Raw genomic sequence first — 19710 nt, 5'->3', positions numbered from 1 at the left:
GCCAGTAAACTACGCAAACCAAACTGCTATTGCTGTTGATGATGATGATGATGACGACGACGATGGCTGCGATGTTGCCTCGTGTTTTCCTTTGGTGGTTTTAGTGGTTTTAGGGTTTTACGTTAAGTATACGCACCGAGTGCATAGTCAAGTTGAACTCACCTGCCCAAAGGGCTCAAAGATGGTGTGATGTGGCTTGGAGGGGATTTTGCAATTTGTTGGACTTCTTCTCGGTCGTCGTCATCATCATTATCATCAACAGCTGCTTGTCTAGTTGCTTGTATTTCGTTGCTGTTTTGCGGCTGGCCTAGAAAGTTAATTGAAAAAAAAGAGCGGAAAAGCAAAATATACACCGAAGGAAAGCCAGCCAAGCGGGGATGGGGATGAGAAGATGGCTGTGTGAGAAAAAGGTTTAATTTAAATAAACTACAGAGTGGGCCGGTCTCCATGAGGTTGTTGTGGTTATGGGCCAGTCCAGGTGTTTCCGACCTGCTGCGGCTTAGCCGTGCAACCAACGACGTTTAGACGTTTTTAGTGCCACCTCCAAGGAAACTTGAAATTGCCAAGGTGGCCCTTTGGCATTATGGTGGTGGAAATCGAAGGGTGAAAGCATCAACGGAAGACGTGGGATTAAATTTAAATTGAGGAATGAGTGCTGGTTTATTAAAAGGTTATCAAACTTACTTTTTAGTATTTATGGAAATTCTTCTAGTTGAGGAAATTAAGCTGACTTTATTTTCAAATATTCCTTGTGGTTTGCCTTACCCCAACAAATCTTAAATGGATTTTGTTTCGATATTTGGAATAAACTCTATGATATTTTCCCTACACAAATGGGATTACGAATTTAGCCTTTCTTTTCTGCCTGTTTGCCTATAAACTATTTTCCTATCTGCCTTTTGTGTTCACTCAATTTATCAAATATTACTTTGAATGCCTTCCGCCTGTTTTATTGTTTGGGCAAAAACCCAAAGCTGCCATCAAAATCCAATTAAACTTTAAAAGTCATTGCCATTCCTTTTTTGTACGTGATGTATGCGCAATTTAATTTTTAATTGCCCAAAAAACGTGCACATACACACACACAACACTTTACTAACACTGCGAAATTATCGCACTGCGCCAAATCTACAAACAAAAAAAGAAAAATACGAACTCAAGGCCTCACATGTCTATAACCTTGAACCTTGTTCGGAATAACAAGGAGAATAAGTCGAGAAAGTTGGAGTAAAAGAAGGAGCAGGGAAATGAACAAGAGCCTTTGGCTTTTGTCGTAACATAATACAAGGACATTGTCTCCGTCTCTCTTTTTCGCTGCTGATGTCGCCTGTCGGCGCCTAAACGTTGGCCATGTCTAAAAATACCCTTATATAAAAGAAGGACCATGTGATTTCCAAACAGGATGTTTAAAAAAGTCTAACTCGTAGAAAAAATTTAAATATTTTCCCGATAATGCGACAGTTAAAAAGCGAACCCTGTAAATAGAGTTAATAATTCTAATATTTATTTTTGTTAATATAATATTTATATATAATATATAATGTTTTTAAAAATATATTAAGTTTTTAAATATGTTAATTAATTATTTTTTAATACTCTTTCTATTTGTGATCATTTTTCATTAACCAATAAACTGATTGTATCAAATGTAGATCAGAATATTAAGCTGCAGATTTATAGGTATTATTTTTATAAAATAAATTTAACAATTTACAAGTCCTGTTCTATAAATTACATTAATTTCTTAAAAATACTTTTTTTAAGGGCATTCCAAGCCGTTTTTGGCCTACTGGCAGCATTTTATTTCTTGTCTTCTTGGCCAACGTTTAAATTGCGCTTTGCACTAATAAGCAAAAGTGTCTAACGTAGCGTAAGTAAATGCGAAAGGCAAACATTTCATTAACAAACACGCACCGAAAGGATGGGATCTGCTGGGCGTGCACATACATATAAGGAGGATAGGATAAGGATAGGTTGACAGTTATGTGTGCTTTGTATGTATTTATACCATCTAGCTATGGCCAAAAGGGCTGCCATTTTGCCGAGCTCGCATACATGTTCACACCCACACACACATACACCCTCACACATATAAATATCCTTTGTGCCTTTTGCTATTTTCGTATATTAAGCGTGTGTGTCTGAGGGTGTGTTTGAAATTTCATAATATCTTTCATTTCATTCTTTTTGGCTTTACTTTATTTTAAGCTCTTTGCTTGATTAGAAGGTGTTGGCATAAATGTCCTTTGTCGCAAGTTCTGAGCCAGTGTGTGCACTTAGAGAAAAACTGATGACTAGATTAAGGATAAATTGAGATTAAATTAAAAATAAGTTATACATTTTTTATTTTATTATACTATTCATAGAAAAATTAATTCACCTTTTGCTTCATATTTAAGTTTTAAGACTGTTGGTAAATGTATACATTATTATTTTAAAAAGTTTATTTCAAAAAAATAAATTACAATGATTTATTTTGGTGCACATTTTTTCTGGCATATCTGAGAATACGAAAGTGCACTTTTTTCTCTCTCTGTATGATTGCAGGCTTCGAATAATATTCCTGCTGTTTGTTCATATGTAATTTACATATCCAAGTGCCGGGTTTCCAAGGCGGCAAAAATTTAATAAAACTTCACCGGATTCTCTCGCCCAATGGGGTATGCTTATATATGCGTAAATCGAGCTATGGCTATGCAAATAAGTAGCTACTGTTTCACCTGAATATGCATTGAAGGCGATGATTTGGATTTCCCTCCCTCCGCATTCCACGGCTTCAGTTTACATCTCCCGATTGGCAGGGGATACATCATCGTGCTGCTGCACCTTGTCGTAAAACAAACTTGGTTCAATCCATCCCAACAGCGCTTGGAAAAATATACACATATATTATATATTCAACCACAATCAAATTCATCCTCGCACCGCCCGCTGGGTTACATAAGCCACATAAAACTCAGCTCGCTGTTGATTTTCCCAGCTCTCTCGCTCTCGGGGTGCGTTCAACTTTTACGTATTCAGGCAGCTATAAATGTCATATTTTATCTGCTCCCACAACTACTCCCGCTGACACTGCCCGAGTCGGCAGCTAAAAATAACAATTTCTAGGGCAAAACTTTATTAAAAATTTATTTAATGTTTACCAGAGTTGCTGCTGCCGCTTTTGCTGCTGCCTTTTTACGCTTTAAAGTTGTGAGGCTGACAAGTAGGCAACGCTCGGGGTAATTCTGCTTTTTAGATGGGGTCAGAAGAGCCAAGGGCTACAAGATCAAAGCAATTGGGCAGCCAAGAAACTCACAAATAAATGTAATATATATGTTAAAATTGAAATTGAAATCCTTAGATTGGCTTGAAGCAGAGTTAAACTTTTAGGATTTTTAAAGGCCACCTTAACCTGAATTTCCTCGCCAGGATGTTCGTGTTGGAGCCAAGTTTGGTGACTCGTATCATAAATCTGTGTTCATTAAACGTGTGTGGCCCGCACAGCGTCTAACTTTACTGCTTCACCCACATCGTGCGACCTAAAAATGCAAAAATCAATATATCAGCAGCAACAAAAACCGAACTAAAAAAAATAGTAGAAAAAAAACCCACTCAAAAACGTGCAACATTTACAACAAAATTTTATATTGTACAACGGGTCGCACACACATAACTATTTTGCATAAAATAAAATTTGTCGTTGTGGGTTTTACGTTTACCTATTTTTTTGGTTTTTTTTGTAGAACGTAGAACTCAACCTGGCACTGATACACACAAAGCACGTATGTGGAATGTTTCGGCTGCCATTGTCCTTCCGCATGTCCTTTTGTTGCTCGTTTGTTTGTCGCCCGGAGACAAAAGCTAAGAGGAATCTCTGTCAGTCAGCCGCTTTCCATTTCTCTTTATGCCGGAGAGCAGTCCTGACCCAAATTTAAACAATTGAAACTGAAAAAGAATGAAATAATAGTATAGTTTTATAGTGGCTGCAGATATGGCGAGAAGAGCAGCGACAATGTTGACGACAGGGAAACTTTTTTTTGTGTTTAAAGGATGTGCCAGCAGGAGGAAAGGAGGAATAGGTGAGGTGACGAAAATTAGGCTGCCACGAAATTCCAGGAAAGTCAAAAGAGTAAGACAATAGAGAGTGGAGTTGCATCTGAAAGTAGACAGTAAATTCCATAATTGTAGTCTCAAATTTTAAATAAAACAAGGAAATATTCGATTTAAAATCTTTTAAAAAGGTGTCAAAAAGTATGCTATACAAAATTCTAACCTTTCGGAGTTTAAAATATATTTTTGCTTACTTTTAGACATTTTCAGTTTATTATGAATGACTTCGATTAAGTTAAATTCCTTTACAAAATTGAACATTGGGGTTTTTTAACTATGAGGACTACTGTACTTCATCCCTTTTCTTACCCTACATTTCGTCAACTCCTGTTGTGGCTGAATATTCATATTTCTGGTGATCTAGAAAAAGTTATGAATTATTAAATATGCATACAATTATATCCTTCGTCTGGCCCGAGCGACAGAGAAAGGCAAAATTCTATTTTTCGTGTGAAGTAAAATAACAGCAGAAATAACTGCAACTGCAACTGCAACTCATATTCCATGCAAATGTGGCTCCTGTTGTTCTGCAGCTCAGGTGGCTTTGTGCTTCCGTCTCTGTCTGGCAAACTCTAACAATTTGTCACACGAGGCGTATGTGTGATATTTGTCCTGTGCAATGATGCGTAGCCAAGAGCTGTTGTGAAATTAGGTGACACAATTTCACTCTACTCATAGTTTTGCATGAGGCTTCATTTGATTTCTTCTTTTTTGTTTTGTTTTTTGCAAATTTAAAATGCACTTTCTGATGGTATTTTAAATGAGAACTGTTCCATCAGAGTGCAAATTGTTTTATGAAAATAGATTTGAGAATTGCATATGTAAATTGTGAGCCTGAATAAGAAAATAAATGAAATTACGAGGGGAAAGGTTTTAAAATTGTGGTTGGTGTGTAAGGTCAAGATGGGCAAAAACTTTTAGGATGTTAATAAAAAATCATTAAAAATGGCTAAACTGTTCTTATTAAGGAAATTTCTTTTTATTTAAATTTGAAAATATTTATTTACTTTTAAAATATTATTAAAAAAGCCTCACTTGTTTTTATTCAAGAAAATTCTCTTTTTTTTTTAAATTTTTAAATCAAAATATTTTACGATTTCCTTTTATAAAAAAGGAGAAATACTCCTGCATAACTCCTCATAGATGTCACACTTTTATCCCTCTTCTCTAAACCCAGTGTCGCCCTACATACATCCTCACAAAACAACTCTGAGCCCGGAAAGGGAATCATAATAATGAGTTAGTTTTTCTTTTTCTTCTTCTCTCTCATGGCTAAGCTTTTCTCCTCGACTTCTGCCTGGCTCTTCAGCAAAGCGGAAGGCTAACAGGAACAATGACCTTTAACGCTCTTTAGCCATTAATGATATTCATGCCGGGCTATTTCCTGGTCTGGACCACCAGCTTACTCCTCATATCCTTGTTTTGTTTTTCTGCCGCTCCTTTAGTTGATATCCTGCTGGTTGTTCCTTGCTGGTTGTTGGTGCTGATGGTATAGAGGAAATAACTTACAATTGACCTCGTTAGTTGGTGTCTCATGTGTGTGCGAGAGTGCTGGCTAGTTTGGCTTTAGTGTCGTGACCTCTCAACTATATTATATCCTGCTTGTCCAGAAGGATAAACGAGCTTGAAGAAGAGGAGAGAAAGCTAATGCTGATTCAATTACGATCTCGGATGAAGATGGAGCAGATGCAGATGACCCTCCATTCTTTACGATATAATTTCACTCTTTCTTTTACGGCTCCGCACTTAAAGTTGGCTTTAAAGTTTAAGTATATAATAATTATTTCCCCTGGAAAACTGCCACAGTTAATTAAATTTAAATTACTCGGGAGCTGAAATGAGTGTGCGAGTTTTTAAAAGGATTTCCTGCACGCATTTAAGGCACGCCAAATAAATTAAAAGTAATTGTGTTCAGGGACTCCGCTCGGCAAATACGCATTTCCAGCCGAGCTAAACAAATCAGAAGGATATCCCTGAGGACTCTCGACTCGAACAACAAAAAACATAACTTGTTATCTTTTTTTACGACGGTTTGGTTTCACTTTTTTTTTGCTATTGTTGTTTATCATGTATGTGCTATATTGTATGTATGTATTCGCTTCTGCCGGTGCTTCCCCCTTGGAAATGTAAACATGTCCTTATTCCTTATGTGTGTGTGTGGGCTGTCAAATGTCATTGCCAGTTGGTTATGTGGCTTTCGACTCCGCAGAAGCAACCGATGCCACATCGGCGACAGCCAGCAACAACATTGCTGACACATAACAATAAAATAGAAGCGTTTATATTTTTGTTATTATTTGATAAACACACTGCTCGGCAAACGGGTAAACGGGAATTCTCAATCGAGTTTAAGAAAGGAGGATACAAACACCTATAACGGTTTGAAGATTTTTATATTTTTTAATCTCAGTTAAATTAATCTTAAACAAAATATAAATTACCTAGAGTTCTCAGATAAAAATAATATAATTTTATAAATTTCATTTTAAAATATATAAAAATATGCATATTTGTAAGTTAATAAATTCTAAGAGAAGTTTATGTTAAAATTAAATGTTTGAAGATGTAAAAAAATTTGTTTTAAATTTATTTTCACTAAAATTAAATAGATTTTACAAAAATAAATAAATAATAAATAAATGTTTCCTCTTGGCCAAGGAAACATAGCCAGCATAGGCTTTCCAATTTGAAGAGCATTTCAGTGGCATTTCATAATGGTACACATAGGGACGAGTATAGCTGGCTTTTTCGCAGCATTTTCCATTCACTGGCCCCCTGCCATAAGCCGTTCTGGGGACAAAAGCCATCATTATAACTACACATCGGTGTTTGCTGTCGGTTTTTTTTTTCGATGGCGGTAAGGTCACAGGAAAGTAGGTTGAATATTTGCAATATTTTCTGCCCCGGCCCCTTTAAACATATCGCCGCACAAGTGTTAAAATCGCTCATCATGTCAGCTCGCACAGCTGCCGCTGCTGCCGGCACAGAAAAATCCTGTGGGTGGAGGTTCGCTATTGAACTTTATGGCCATAAAAGCGGGAAGTATATGTACACACATATCTGGAATGGATATGGGATATAGAATTTATAGAGCCCACTGTGTGTATTTGTATTTGTTTGAATTTCTCTGCTGACAATCGCTGTGTTATGCCGAGCTAAGCATTTCGAGGCAGCAGCTGTCTGCAATTGTTGTGGCATTTTAAGTCTGCCCAGATCATCGCCAGATTTAACACACACACACAACAATTGTGTTTGTAATATTCTGAAACCTCACTGGCCTTCATATATTGGCCCATAAAAATACCAAGTAAATCGATACAAAACTGTACATAAAATACTGACCACATTGGTAGCTGTCGCTGCCCTAAATATCAATTTGACAGATGAATCTATAGAAATAAACCATAAATGATATGTGGCATTAAATGACAAATATTTATATTGGCTCGAATTCACTGGCTGTGTAGTAAACAACTATTAATATCGCTTCGGGACTTGTAGTTAAGGTGACATAAATGAATCTTGAAGTACAGAAACCACAAGCAAAAGGAAAGTGGAAGCCACAAAAGTGTCAATAAATGGTTATCAAATATAATTTAATTTGTGAATTATAAAAACCATTTAAAGATACTTTTAAAACTCTTAAAATTTAATTTGAAGATGTGTCCTTTGCCAAAACTTTCAGTTATTTTCGAAATATTTCAATTTGCTTTCATAAAAATCAACTCAACCCACATATACTCCATCAACTGCCAACTACATCAAATGTGCTCTGATTCGCATTTCTGGCGCTTTTTCGCCCCCCTTTTCGTTGTATCGCCCTTATTTCCCCTGGCTCATTGCCATTTATACTTCAATCATAACTGGCGCTGGCCCGCAGAAACGAAGAGGAAAAAACTCCACAGAAATGCCACAAAAGTGTTTACATAGCGTCAAAGCGAAATATTTTATCGACACGCACATGCCGACACCACCAATCTCATCAGCCCCATATCTCCACCCCCTGCAGCCAATCTACACCAGCGCGACTCGATTCGCATGTTAACAACTACGGGGGGTGGGGTCTTGGGGAAAAACAGGATCAGGACGAGGAAAAACCTCCAAAGGAAGCCAAAAGGCGCAAAAAATTATTACGCTTTATCTTTTGATTTAACCTTTTGTGCGACAAAAGCTTTTAATATGCAAATGACTAAATGAGCGTCTTGAGGCTATTGGCATTCGGCTTTGGCTTTGGTCGGGGCGGTTTTCGGGTGGTTTTCGGGGTTGGCGGTTTGGTCAATTGGTACATTTGCACATTTCATTAACGTCGAACCCATTGGAGGAGTTCCCTTTCCTATTCCACTAGCTGCTAACTAGCTGACTTAGCCTTCGACTTTGCTTTGATGTTGTGGGTGCAGAGGGAGAAATATTAGTGTTATAAGTATAATTACTAAACTATATTTGTGAGCATTCCGGATTAAACTTTTAAGTAAATATTAAAGGAATTGCAATTGTTTTTAATTAATTTATTTATTTTTTGTATCCCAGCCTTACAAGTTTTAGAGATTTAAGAATTACTTACTTACTTTTTAAAATATATAAATAATACTAAAAAATATTACAAAGAACAAATCCTAACATCTAAAAGATTATATTTTTTGAAATAAAAATATTGAATAATGAATTCACAAAAATGCCAAAATACATATAAATTGTAGATAAGGCTTACAAGTAGCACTAAAATCTCACAAATTAATTGGCGATTTTAGACGATATTACTTCGTTTTTTTTCTCAGTGAACTTCTGTGTATGCGTGTGTCTGGATAAGTGTTAGTCTGCTCACTTGGCACACTTCAGCACACTTATTCATGCACATTTGCATATCATTATGTATGTGAGTTTGGCAAAAGGAACAGAAATCGGGCCGAAAGCCTCGTTTTTCTCCATCCAGGATCCCGAACTCGCATAGTTTTCAAGCCACTCCCACTCCCTCTCTCTCTCTTTCTTCGGCCTGGCCTTTCTCTTTCACTCATCATATTGCCTAGATTTAAGATTATGAGCTGGGTGAATTTTGTGGCTCACCACTGTAGTATGTTAGTATGTAAATCTCTGGCCCATTCCATAACCTCTCTTCCTCTCTTCAGGGGGCACAGGTCGCAGGTGGCTTGGGTTATTAAGTCGATTTTCCTTCAGCCTTCAGCCAGGGCGACCAGCTTAAAGACTTTGGCTCCAAAGCCCGAATGAGATGGAATACGAGCTCTCGGGGCAGATGATGACTTAAGTTTGTTTCGTAAAACTTTATTGCCCTCTCGTACGAGGCGAGTGAACGTAAAATTTGTATTGGCCCAATTCAAAATCTACCAATGATATTCGGGGTTGGGAGGCTAAGACTCAAAAGAAATCGAGGTAAAGTCTCAGCTTATCTTGTTCGAAATATTTTAGAAATAATTTCCCAAAAAGCTTACACAAAAATGGAACGTTTATTGTTAAAACACAGAGAATATATATAAATTTTCATTTTTAATTGCTTTTTAGGTCAGGAAAAGTTAAAACAAAATCTTAGTTTGCTGAGATGAATTAAGAAAACAAGGAGGAATAATAAAAACATAAATGAAAAGCTTAAATGGTAAAAGAATATTAGAGGCATGGATTTTGGATTATACGAAAAGAATATAAATATTTTTTCAGAGTTTATTTCCCATTCAAAGAATAAATTAAATTTTATTTTATTTGAAGAAAATTGTAACTGGTAAATAATCTTCGCCTGACTTCCAATAAATTAGCCATCAAACGTTTTATCTTTCCCATTTTCGATTCACATGGCAAAAGTCAACTAAACAAATTATTTTTAAATTTTCGGTTCATTTAAAGCACCCCCAGGAGCCATAAATTGTTCGTCCTGGCCACAGCCAGGACCTCTGTTGAACCCCAGGACTCGGCTGCTTGGCTGCTTGGCAGGGAAAACTAGACAACGGAAACTTTTTGCCAACTCCTGTCGTCTCATTATGCCTGCCATTTAAAACAAATTCAATATTCGCTATGCTTTTTTGCCCTCAACATGGTCAACACCTTTGAACTTTCGCCACTCCTTCGGGGCGAGGAAAAATGCCCCATTGCCAGCGTTTAGCATAAAATTGAAAGAACCTCCCTTGCCTCCCGTCGCCACAGCAGACAAGTGACTTGATTTGCCCCAGAACTACTATCCATACTATCCAACACAACAGGAAACCCCAAAGCCTTGTTTCAAAGTTGCAGGTCCAGGCTGGCAGGTCAGGTCAAAAAGCCAGGGGTGAAACGGGGGGATAGTTGAGGCCATCCAACAGATTTCTGTTACTTTATTATAAAACTGGGCTTAGTTGTTTGCTCCCGATTGCTTCGGTTGCCTCTGTTGCTCCTGGGGATGCTGGTTTGATGTTTATGCAGATGCTGGATGCCCCGGTTCCCCATATTGATTTTGGCAGACCTGAGCTGTTATACCGATTGGCATTGATTCCATTTTGAATTTTGCCACAAGTGATTTGGCAACAGAAAGTGCTGCCTTCTCTGTCAGTTTTTCTCTCTGCTGCTGATTTTTCATGATTATTGCTCTATATATCAGTATATCTGGTTTGAGCCAAAGGGCAATTGAGAAAGCATTGAGTCTCTCTTGGCTTATTGAGTCCCCTGTCCCTTTGGGTGTAAATCTAGAAAAATATTGTCATTCAATTTCATAGCAGAGATTGCAAGAGAATTGTTGGCTTTTAATTGAATAAAAATCAAATCACATAAATTCAGCTGTTAAATCATTTCTGTTATATTTCTTTCTAATATAAATCTCAGCCCGAAAATATTATTTAATTGTGATTCATAGGTTAGTACACAAAAAATTCTAGACTGGAGTAACTTTGATTTGCATTGGCCAAACCAAATTCAATGACAGGTTTTTGGTAAATTTAATTGAATTCTATGCCAAAATATCATTAGATTTGAATATTTTTAGCTGCCGGTCAGCGATGTTTGATTTTTTGTCCCTCTTTTCCTTGCCAATTTTATTTAAATTCTATTTCATGTTGGCTGTCTGCCAATTTGTCGTTATCCTTTGTCCTGGCTAAATTTCAATTTGATTAAATTTGAAATATAATAAAAGCACGACCTTTTCATTTTCATCTTGCTGCCTGTCTGGCTGTCTGTTGTTCATCTTTTTTATTGCCTCGTATTTTAGTTTTCCAAAAACACCGTTTGATAGTGGGTCACCAGCGACAATAATGTCCTGGACAGAGTGAATATCAGCCATCCCTTCAGATAATCCAGCACAGTGGAAAAAGTCAGAATGGCTCGGAAAAGGGTAGGATTTCAACTGACTGTGTGACCACAGGACCCACACGATATACGTTAATTTCCAGCAGCGTACTTAATGCTCCACCATAAAACTCGTAATTTTTTTAATGCCGACCACGGAAAACAGACAGAAAACCGGCTCAAAAAGTCAACCGACATACATACAGATAGAGGTGGTCTGAAAATGCTCATTAGGGCTATGGAAAATACTAGTAAGAAGAAATTAAATGAAGAAATGGACTTTAATAAGAGTATTCCTTTAAATAGATGATAGAATTACTAGTAATTTAAGATTATATTTTAAAATTTTGTTTTAATAAAAAATATTCAAATTTTGAGTTTGAAATATTTATAAATGTTATTTAAAATACTAATATGACCATTTATAGTTATGTAAATAAATTTTTTATATTTTTTGAGGTACATGGCAGCTAATTAGATTATAATCTTACTAGTATAAATTCTTTATACAACTTAAAAATTATGTTGTTGAGTCTAAATAATTTATAAATTTTATTTAAAATACATTTATAGTTTAAATTTTGTATAGTACCTACATTTTTAAAGCTGAACAGCTGGACTTACGAATATTGCGTTGGTATACAAATTTCATGCTTCACTCCCCCACTCGCACTGCAATTGTCCTTAAGCCCCATGGGTCATCATAAAAATTTTCACCGCTAATGAGGCCGACGATTAATCGAAAAGCGCCAGCAGAGTAAACAATTACCTGCCATCCCGCAGAGCTTCAGTCTGGTGACGTGTTAATGTCACCAAATATGGTAAAAACAGTACAGTAAAAAAGGAAATAACCCACATTTTGGAGTTTGAGTTGCAGGGAAAGTAGAAAGTAGGTTCGGTAGTTGCGTCATGGTTAAGTTTAGCATTAAAGGTAATTGCAGGGCTCGAGGTCCTTCGACAATTAAGTCTGCGACTAGAAATAACTGGGCGTCGAGAGACTCCTTGTTAAATATCAATTAGACAGGCTGACATGAAGTTAATCCTCGTGCCAGAGGACTTCTATTCCCACACAACTCCACCCCTGCACTCGGAAATATGCAACAAAATATGTGCAAAATGCATTTGACATAAAAGTTGCGAGAGCGTCAAGTTGTGCAAAACTATTGTCACACATGCAACACACATAGCACACACAGCCAACACAAAATTCCATTAAAGTTTTGCATTTGAAATTGCATCACCAGAAAGCTTCTGAGTGCGGGTGTTACCAGGGGGCGTGGCCGGGTGGCGGGGGCGGTACGGTCTGGTATGTGATGGGGCGTGGCATTGCGGTGGCTGTTGCGTCTAGTGACTGTATGTATGTATATGTGCGGTGGCTGATACTGATTGAGGTTAGTTTAACCCTAGACTAGCCGGATTTTGCTGGAAAAAGATGAGGTTACCAAATGCAATCAAATACTGCAATTTGTCAGCTTTCAGATAAATGGCCATTTGGCATTAATTTTGGTATTTCCATTGAAGCCTGAAGTTTTAATAGGAATTTTAGAAAAAATCTTTAAGGTTGTCTTGATGTAAATGTGATTAAATATTTTTAACTTTTTTATAACTTACTTATCTTATAAATAAATTATTAATATTATTATAATAAACCGTAGAAAAAATGGAAAAAAAGTTTGAAAAAATATCATAAAAATGTTTTAAAAGTTTTCTCTTGAAAACCATGCTTTTACGTTTTTCGCTTTAACGTTTTCGTTGGCTTTCTTTTTTTTTCTTTTGCCCAAACCCCTTTGATAATCGCTTTCTTTGATCTCGATAAGCAAAATCACTTTAGCCGTCAATGCTCATTGGTCGTTATGGGGTTAATTCATGCAAAAAGGTTATGCAGCTCCAGCACTTCACTTCACTTTTCCATCTATGCTCGTTGTTATTTCATTTGGCTTTTCTTTCCATTTTTGTGAGCAGCCAAGTCAAGGCGGGCCAAAGGCAAAAGCAAACGCAAACCAAACGCCAGTCAAGCCAAAAGAGGCCAAAAGGGGGTGGTGGCAGGGGTCGTAGGGGTTGGAGGTCAGGGGAATGGCATCCCGAGATGCGAAATGCGAGAGAGCCCGAGCCCAAGTAAGCCAATCAAGGCATTCAAAGAGAGCATATTTAAATAGCTTTTAACATGCACGAGCTGTCGAGCTGGCTGCCGTAGTTAAGTGAAGGCCAAAAACCAAAGGCGACACAAAAATGCAGCCAAAAAAGGCGACAGACAGTCGAGCAGAGTAGACAATTTTGAAAATTGCCAGGGAAGGGTTGAGCGGTTTCCAGTCTCCAGTTTTCCGTTTTCAGTTTCCAGGCGTTTAGCAATGCAGCCTTTGATGCAGCATATCCATCACCTAGAAAACGCATGGCAGTCCAAGGAGTTGGAAAAGTCAAACTAATGGATCCAAAATGTTATGGGAAGCCAATTGTTGAGTGTAATAGGTAATGCATGAAACTACTGATTACTACTTATTTTCAAATTGGCAATGAAAAGTTGTTGTGGCGATGTGCTGTAATCAAAAATTTATAGAACATGCTTCTAATCTTCCTTTCTATACTTTTTTGGAACTTATTGGTTTATTTTTAAAGGTGTAATTTTTAAGGAAATGCGTTTAAGAAAAAAATTTAAAACAATCCTATACATTTTTAAAATTTTTGAGGCTTTATATAACTGATTTTAGAATTTTTAATTGTTTCATTTAACCCTATGTTGTGATAAATGTATTTAAATCATAAATAAATGAAACTTTCTTCTGACCTCCTCTTCTTAAAAGAATACAATCGAAAATTTCCTTTGGAGAGTTCATGAATGGTCAATGCAATTTTCAGCCCGTTTTTAAATATTAAAATTTGGCATTAGCCAAGGTTTCAAGCACAAAAATCTGTCAGAAATATGGCAAAGAAACTCTAGCAATTTGCCAGAGGCGTTGGCATGTTTTTCCACGATTTTCAAGTATTTCTTTTTCGTCTGAATCGCTGCTGGTTGCGATGCTGTGAGCCAGCCTTTGTCCACAAAAGGCGGCAGTGCTAAGCAAACAGGCAGGGCATAAAACATACTCACACACACCCACACCCATACACATAGCCATACATTTGGGGGGCATTTAAGCGCATATTTATTGTACAACGTTGCGTATGCGCAATAAATTTTCACAAAATTTCGACGCATTGTGGCAATAAAATGACATTTTTTCATATTTACACATAAAGTCAACGGAAAAACCAAAGAGAAACGGGAAGGGGGTTAGGCTTAGGAGGTGGGTAGGGTGGTAGGGAGGCGTTTTGAAGGATGTTACAACGATTTTTTATGGCCTCTTTTGCTTTTGATATGATGCGAAATATTTTCAGCGCAGACATTTTTATTTATATTTATATATACTTTTTATCTATACACATTTGATATGAGTTGACGCGGGAAGGCAGAGCAACAACAACAAGAAAGCCGCAGCACATGTGACAGCTATTGTTGTTTTTGTTGCTTTTGTGCGGCTTGATTCAATGCCAAAATGTTGTTGCAGCTAAAAACGACGCATAGAGCCATAAAATAGGAAAATTTAAGAGAGAAACAATTAAATTTCTGCTGACTTAGCAAGATAAATAAATGCAGTGATACGTCAACTAGTTCTTAAAATTTTGTGTTTTGTAAAAAAAAGGTAGTTATTTTTAGAGAAAATGGATTTAAATAAAAAACATTTTTAAGTGTCTATGTGATTAAAATGTTTAATGCTTAATTTCAAAATGTGTAAATACATTATGAGCAGTTATTCAAATTTTAAATGTCAAAAGAATAATATTTTGGTTTATTGTATAAATTTTAAATGATTTTAAATATTTAGCTACGTAAGTAATTTATTTCAGCAAAATCAAATGAAATAACTGTTTAACATCTAAACAAAGATTCAAAGTTATAATCCATAAGAAGTACATACATATTATGCAATTTAATTACTATAATGGAAGGCAGCTTGTCTATATAAGCAGCTGTATTTGCTTTAATTCCGTTGATGTTATTTTTCGCCCTCCATAAACTTTAACATTGCCTTGTTAAGCTTTGCAAGTTTTGATCCTATAAAAGGCCCTAAAAGCCTGTCGAACCCAAAGAGGAAAAAATAAAATGCTGGTGCACGCATTTGCACATGCATAATAAATAAACATGGCCGCCCGCAGGCAGTTTGCTAAGCCAATGGGTGAAAACGGAATGTTTGGGGGGTTTCGGGTGTTTGGCCATAAAGTAAAGGACGGCTCAAATTTACGCATTTGTAATTACGTAGGAATTAAGCCGCCATCAACATTTAATTGCTAAAAGCTTTACTCGAAACGCAGGCAGGCAGGCAACCAGCCAGCCACGCATGTGAAGAGAGAAATGGAACATTTAATTAACAAATTTTACGCATTTATTTTCTATTTTCATGATGATGCTGACCAACCGCAAACGCAAAAAAAAAACCCGTGACAACATAATTTGCCTGGAACGTGGAACCGAAAAACCACAGTGAAAACGAAGGACATTGATGCCGTCGAGGGGAAATCAGTGTCACTGCCCTGCCCCATCACCGAGCCACTGGATAATGTGTATATGGTGCTCTGGTTCCGCGATAACGCCGGCATACCGCTCTATAGGTGAGAGAGAGAGTCCCGAGAGGTCTCAATTGGTCCATTGTCTCGGCTTGGGCACACATATAATTAAATGCAAACGAGAGTCTCGAGAGTTGCTACCTTTTCATAGCCGTTACTCGTGGAGTGAAAGGGTATATTGTATTCGGGGGAGAAGTATGTAACAGGTAGAAGGATTTAACAATTTGAAAAGGTGTCTGGCGCCCACATCTTTAAAGGTTTCGAAAAGGTATAAATGCAATGTTGTTGTGTTTATTTATACCTATCAAAATGTAGAAGAAATGTTTCAAATCGGACTATTCATTAAAAAGTTATGAGCAAATATGAAACAGCCGCTAGATGGAGCCAGTAGCTTTGATGCAGGTATATCTCCGTTTCCTTCGCACTTCTTTTAGCTGAGGGTATCAGATAGTCGAGATACCCGACTATAGCGTTCTCTCTTGTTTTTAAATTGTTTGGGGCGCTAAACTCACATAAGTATGCTATGATTTCCCACTCTCCTTCCTTTTTTTCGTTTTTGTGTGCGTTGGCAGGATGTGTGATTTAGCTTAGCGTCCCCACCTGTTTTTGTTTCCGCTTTTTTTGTTCTCTCCTTCCTTTTTCTTTTTTTTCTGTTTGACTTTTGTTTTCCCTCTGTCTGCGCCCGGGTATTAACTTAATTATGTTTACCTAATTTAGAGTGATTAACCTCGGGCCATGACAAACCACAGGAATTATGTGCAGGGGCGAAAATATTCAAGACTCCGAAAGATTAAATTACGGCAAAATGGCCAAGTAAACGCAGGTCAGATCACACGGGTCAACCGAAGTCTCGGGTCGCCTAATAAAATGACCGTAATTGACGGCCCTCGGCTGGAAAACCTGCACTGTGTTAGCTTCTAATTGCATTCACGGCATTTTCACGCCACGTTGCGCCCTTTGGCTGTCAACCAAAGATTTTTTCCTCTACATAATTGCTTTTGCCTTAGACTAGAGTATCTTGGGGTGTTTTGCAAAGATTGAGCTTATAAGAGCGTAAATTAAAAAAAAATAATTAAAAAAAATACAATTTTTAAAACTTATATTTTTTTTGTTACCAAAACAATTTTAGAAAATTCAGTTAATTTAAGAAGGTTTATAAGAAGTAAATCTATAAAGAAGAAGAAGCTTCCAAAAAAGCCATTAATATCTTTAAAACTTATATTATTTATATTATAATTAAGATTTTCTACCAAAAGAATTTTAAAAAAATCAGTAAGGGTAAATATAAATCATCATATTAAAAAAATCTAAAATCCAGTAGCCCCGTGAACTTTTAAATTCCGTTAAGCCTCTTTAACCTTTAACACATCAAAATGAAATTTGCTAGCTTTGCCGCTTTCCGTTGGGCCAACTCGATTTGCCTTCAGGGTATTTCCAAATTCAATCAGTCAGTGCACTTTACTTTCTCTCCCGTCCTTCCTCGTCCTTGGTCCTTCGACCCTCTTCCTGATTAACCCAGCCTTCGTCGGTGCATTTTTATTACACTCAATTTGCATGCAGTCGCGCTACTGCTCGCTGCGTATTATTTAGCCATAAACATTTGCTGCAACTGCATAGGCTGCTCCTCTAAAGGAGAGTGGAGAACCATTATTAAGTTGGGCACTCGCTGCTGCTGCTGCCATTTAGGCGAAGTGCAACTGTTTTTTAGTTTTTAATTAAAACAGCGACGCAAAGGATGAAAAAAAAGAGAGGCAGGGAATAAAATTTGGGTCGGAGTGGAGGCCAAAATACCTCTTCCTCGGCTGCTGCAATTAAGTTGTTGCATTCGCAACGAGTGCAAGTTCGACGGTTTGCCGCATAAATTATTGTGTGTTGCATACAAAAGGGCGCTTAACCCGCAGAAACATTCGAAAGTGGCTGCAACAATTTGGTGGAAAGTGAAAGAGAGAGACAGCAACAGCCACAGCAGGAGTGGCTGAAAAGGACCTCTTCTGATTGAGAGACCTCAGTCTGGATTTCAAATTTTTTCCACCCACGCCCAAAGTGAAAAATGTTAATTGACGTCGCTTTCTCTTTAATGAAATTAAATTCAGCGTTAACCAATGTAAAAGGTGCAAATATTTCAGGTATTTAAAGTAATTTCGCTTTAAATGAATAAAATCACAATTAATATGGCTGAAAATGAGTGTGATTTTCCGCCTTGGGGGGAAAATGGCACATATTTATCTGTTTATTTATTTGCTGCGAAAAGTTTGAAAAATGCTTTAATTAAGAAATACAGCCAATCTAAAATTTGCCTTAAATAAGCACTCTTGTTATTTGCATTTCTTTATTTTTATCTTTCACTAGCCAAGTATATTGTCTTTTAAATACCGAGAAAGTTCGAAACTCTGAGGAAGCATAAACTTAGCCCATTAAATGCAGTAGTGCTGGCTTAAATGTGCAGAACAATTTGAGAGATGCGAATGCCTAAAAAGCAAAACAAATATCATTTTTATCTGCAGCGCATAAATTGCATTTTGCCAGGCTTCACACACACACAAAACTTCCACCCAGCCTAATGAGCGAACCAAAATAAATTACGCTAATTTTCGGGCAAAAAAGAAGAGGAGGTTGAATTATATTGGCTATGGATTTCATTAATTTCCCGAGCTGGACGAAATTTTTGGGGCTTGATTTAATTCGCGAGAATGCCCGCCCACATTAAATATTAATGGCGAATGGGCGGGTATTTTTCAAGGCTTCATGTTATTTAATGTTTTTCCGTGTGTTTTCCCTGTTCTCTATCCCCAGCTTCGATGTGCGCGATAAGGAGAGCCGCGAACAGCCCCGACATTGGTCCGCCCCGGAGGTTTTTGGCTCACGTGCCAAATTCCATTTTGACTCGCAGCCAGCAACCTTGGAAATTAAGGTGAGTCCCAAACCCCTTGGGGTACCCATTAATTTGCCTCTCTGCCTGCGCTTGATAATGAAATAAATGCGGGGATTTAACATTTCAAATTACCTGGAATTAAATAATGCATTCAATCGAAATGCACCTGAAAGGCGGCATTCTTTGCAGACTTTTTGGGCCACTGGGCAGACTTATTTGTCTATAGAAAAAATGTTTAGCATGAATGCACATTTTAAATAAATAAATGTCGAAATGTGGGCAAAAAACTGGTAAATAAAAATAGCACAAAGTATTCCTGAAATAATGCAAATACAAATCGGAAGTGAAACTTTTATATTTAGATTTTAAACAATTTTTTTTGCTTTGGCCCGACAAATGCAATTTGCGATACAAATCCAATGATGCGGTGAGTGTTATACATTTAATGAAAATACAAATCTGAAATGCGTACCAGAAAAACGTCAAAAAAGGAGGGAAAACCAACTAGCGGAAGCAGCAATGGCGAAAACATGGCTAAGAAGAGCCGAGGAAACAGAATGTGGAATGTGGAAAACAAATTTAGATATCAAAAGTTGTTAAATTGCCTGGCGCACGCGAAATGTTTATTAATGTCTTGCATGTTTACAGATAACTTGATTTAGCGTTTCTGTCATGCAATACATAGATACATACGAACGTACTCCGTATTCCGTACTTTGTACTTATGCAATGTGTTTGCTACTTCAATTCTTCGCCTTGGATTTCCTTGTCCTGCACTGGAAAAAATTATTTATGTTGAACTTTTATATTAAGTTTAGGGATTTATAGCGAAGATCTTAATATGAAATTCTCGATTAAATTATGTTCTTATTAATATGAAATATGGATAT

At 37.1% G+C, this 19710-nt stretch overlaps 1 protein-coding gene across 2 annotated transcripts in view; it reads left to right on the top strand.

The window, feature by feature from the left end:
• Positions 1 to 19710, top strand: part of side-II (sidestep II) — a 75304-nt gene that overhangs the window by 18279 nt on the left and 37315 nt on the right. For both annotated transcript variants that reach the window (XM_044395106.2, XM_070211703.1), the window contains exons 3-4: positions 15867 to 15993; positions 18742 to 18859. In XM_044395106.2, coding sequence (XP_044251041.1) covers positions 15867 to 15993; positions 18742 to 18859 — 245 coding nt within the window. The remainder of the gene's footprint in view (positions 1 to 15866; positions 15994 to 18741; positions 18860 to 19710) is intronic.

Source organism: Drosophila takahashii, chromosome 2L (assembly GCF_030179915.1).
Source record: "Drosophila takahashii strain IR98-3 E-12201 chromosome 2L, DtakHiC1v2, whole genome shotgun sequence".
In the NCBI taxonomy this organism is placed as follows: Eukaryota; Metazoa; Arthropoda; class Insecta; order Diptera; family Drosophilidae; genus Drosophila; species Drosophila takahashii.
Note: the sequence above shows the minus strand (reverse complement) of the source record. Positions and strands in the feature narration are given on the sequence as shown.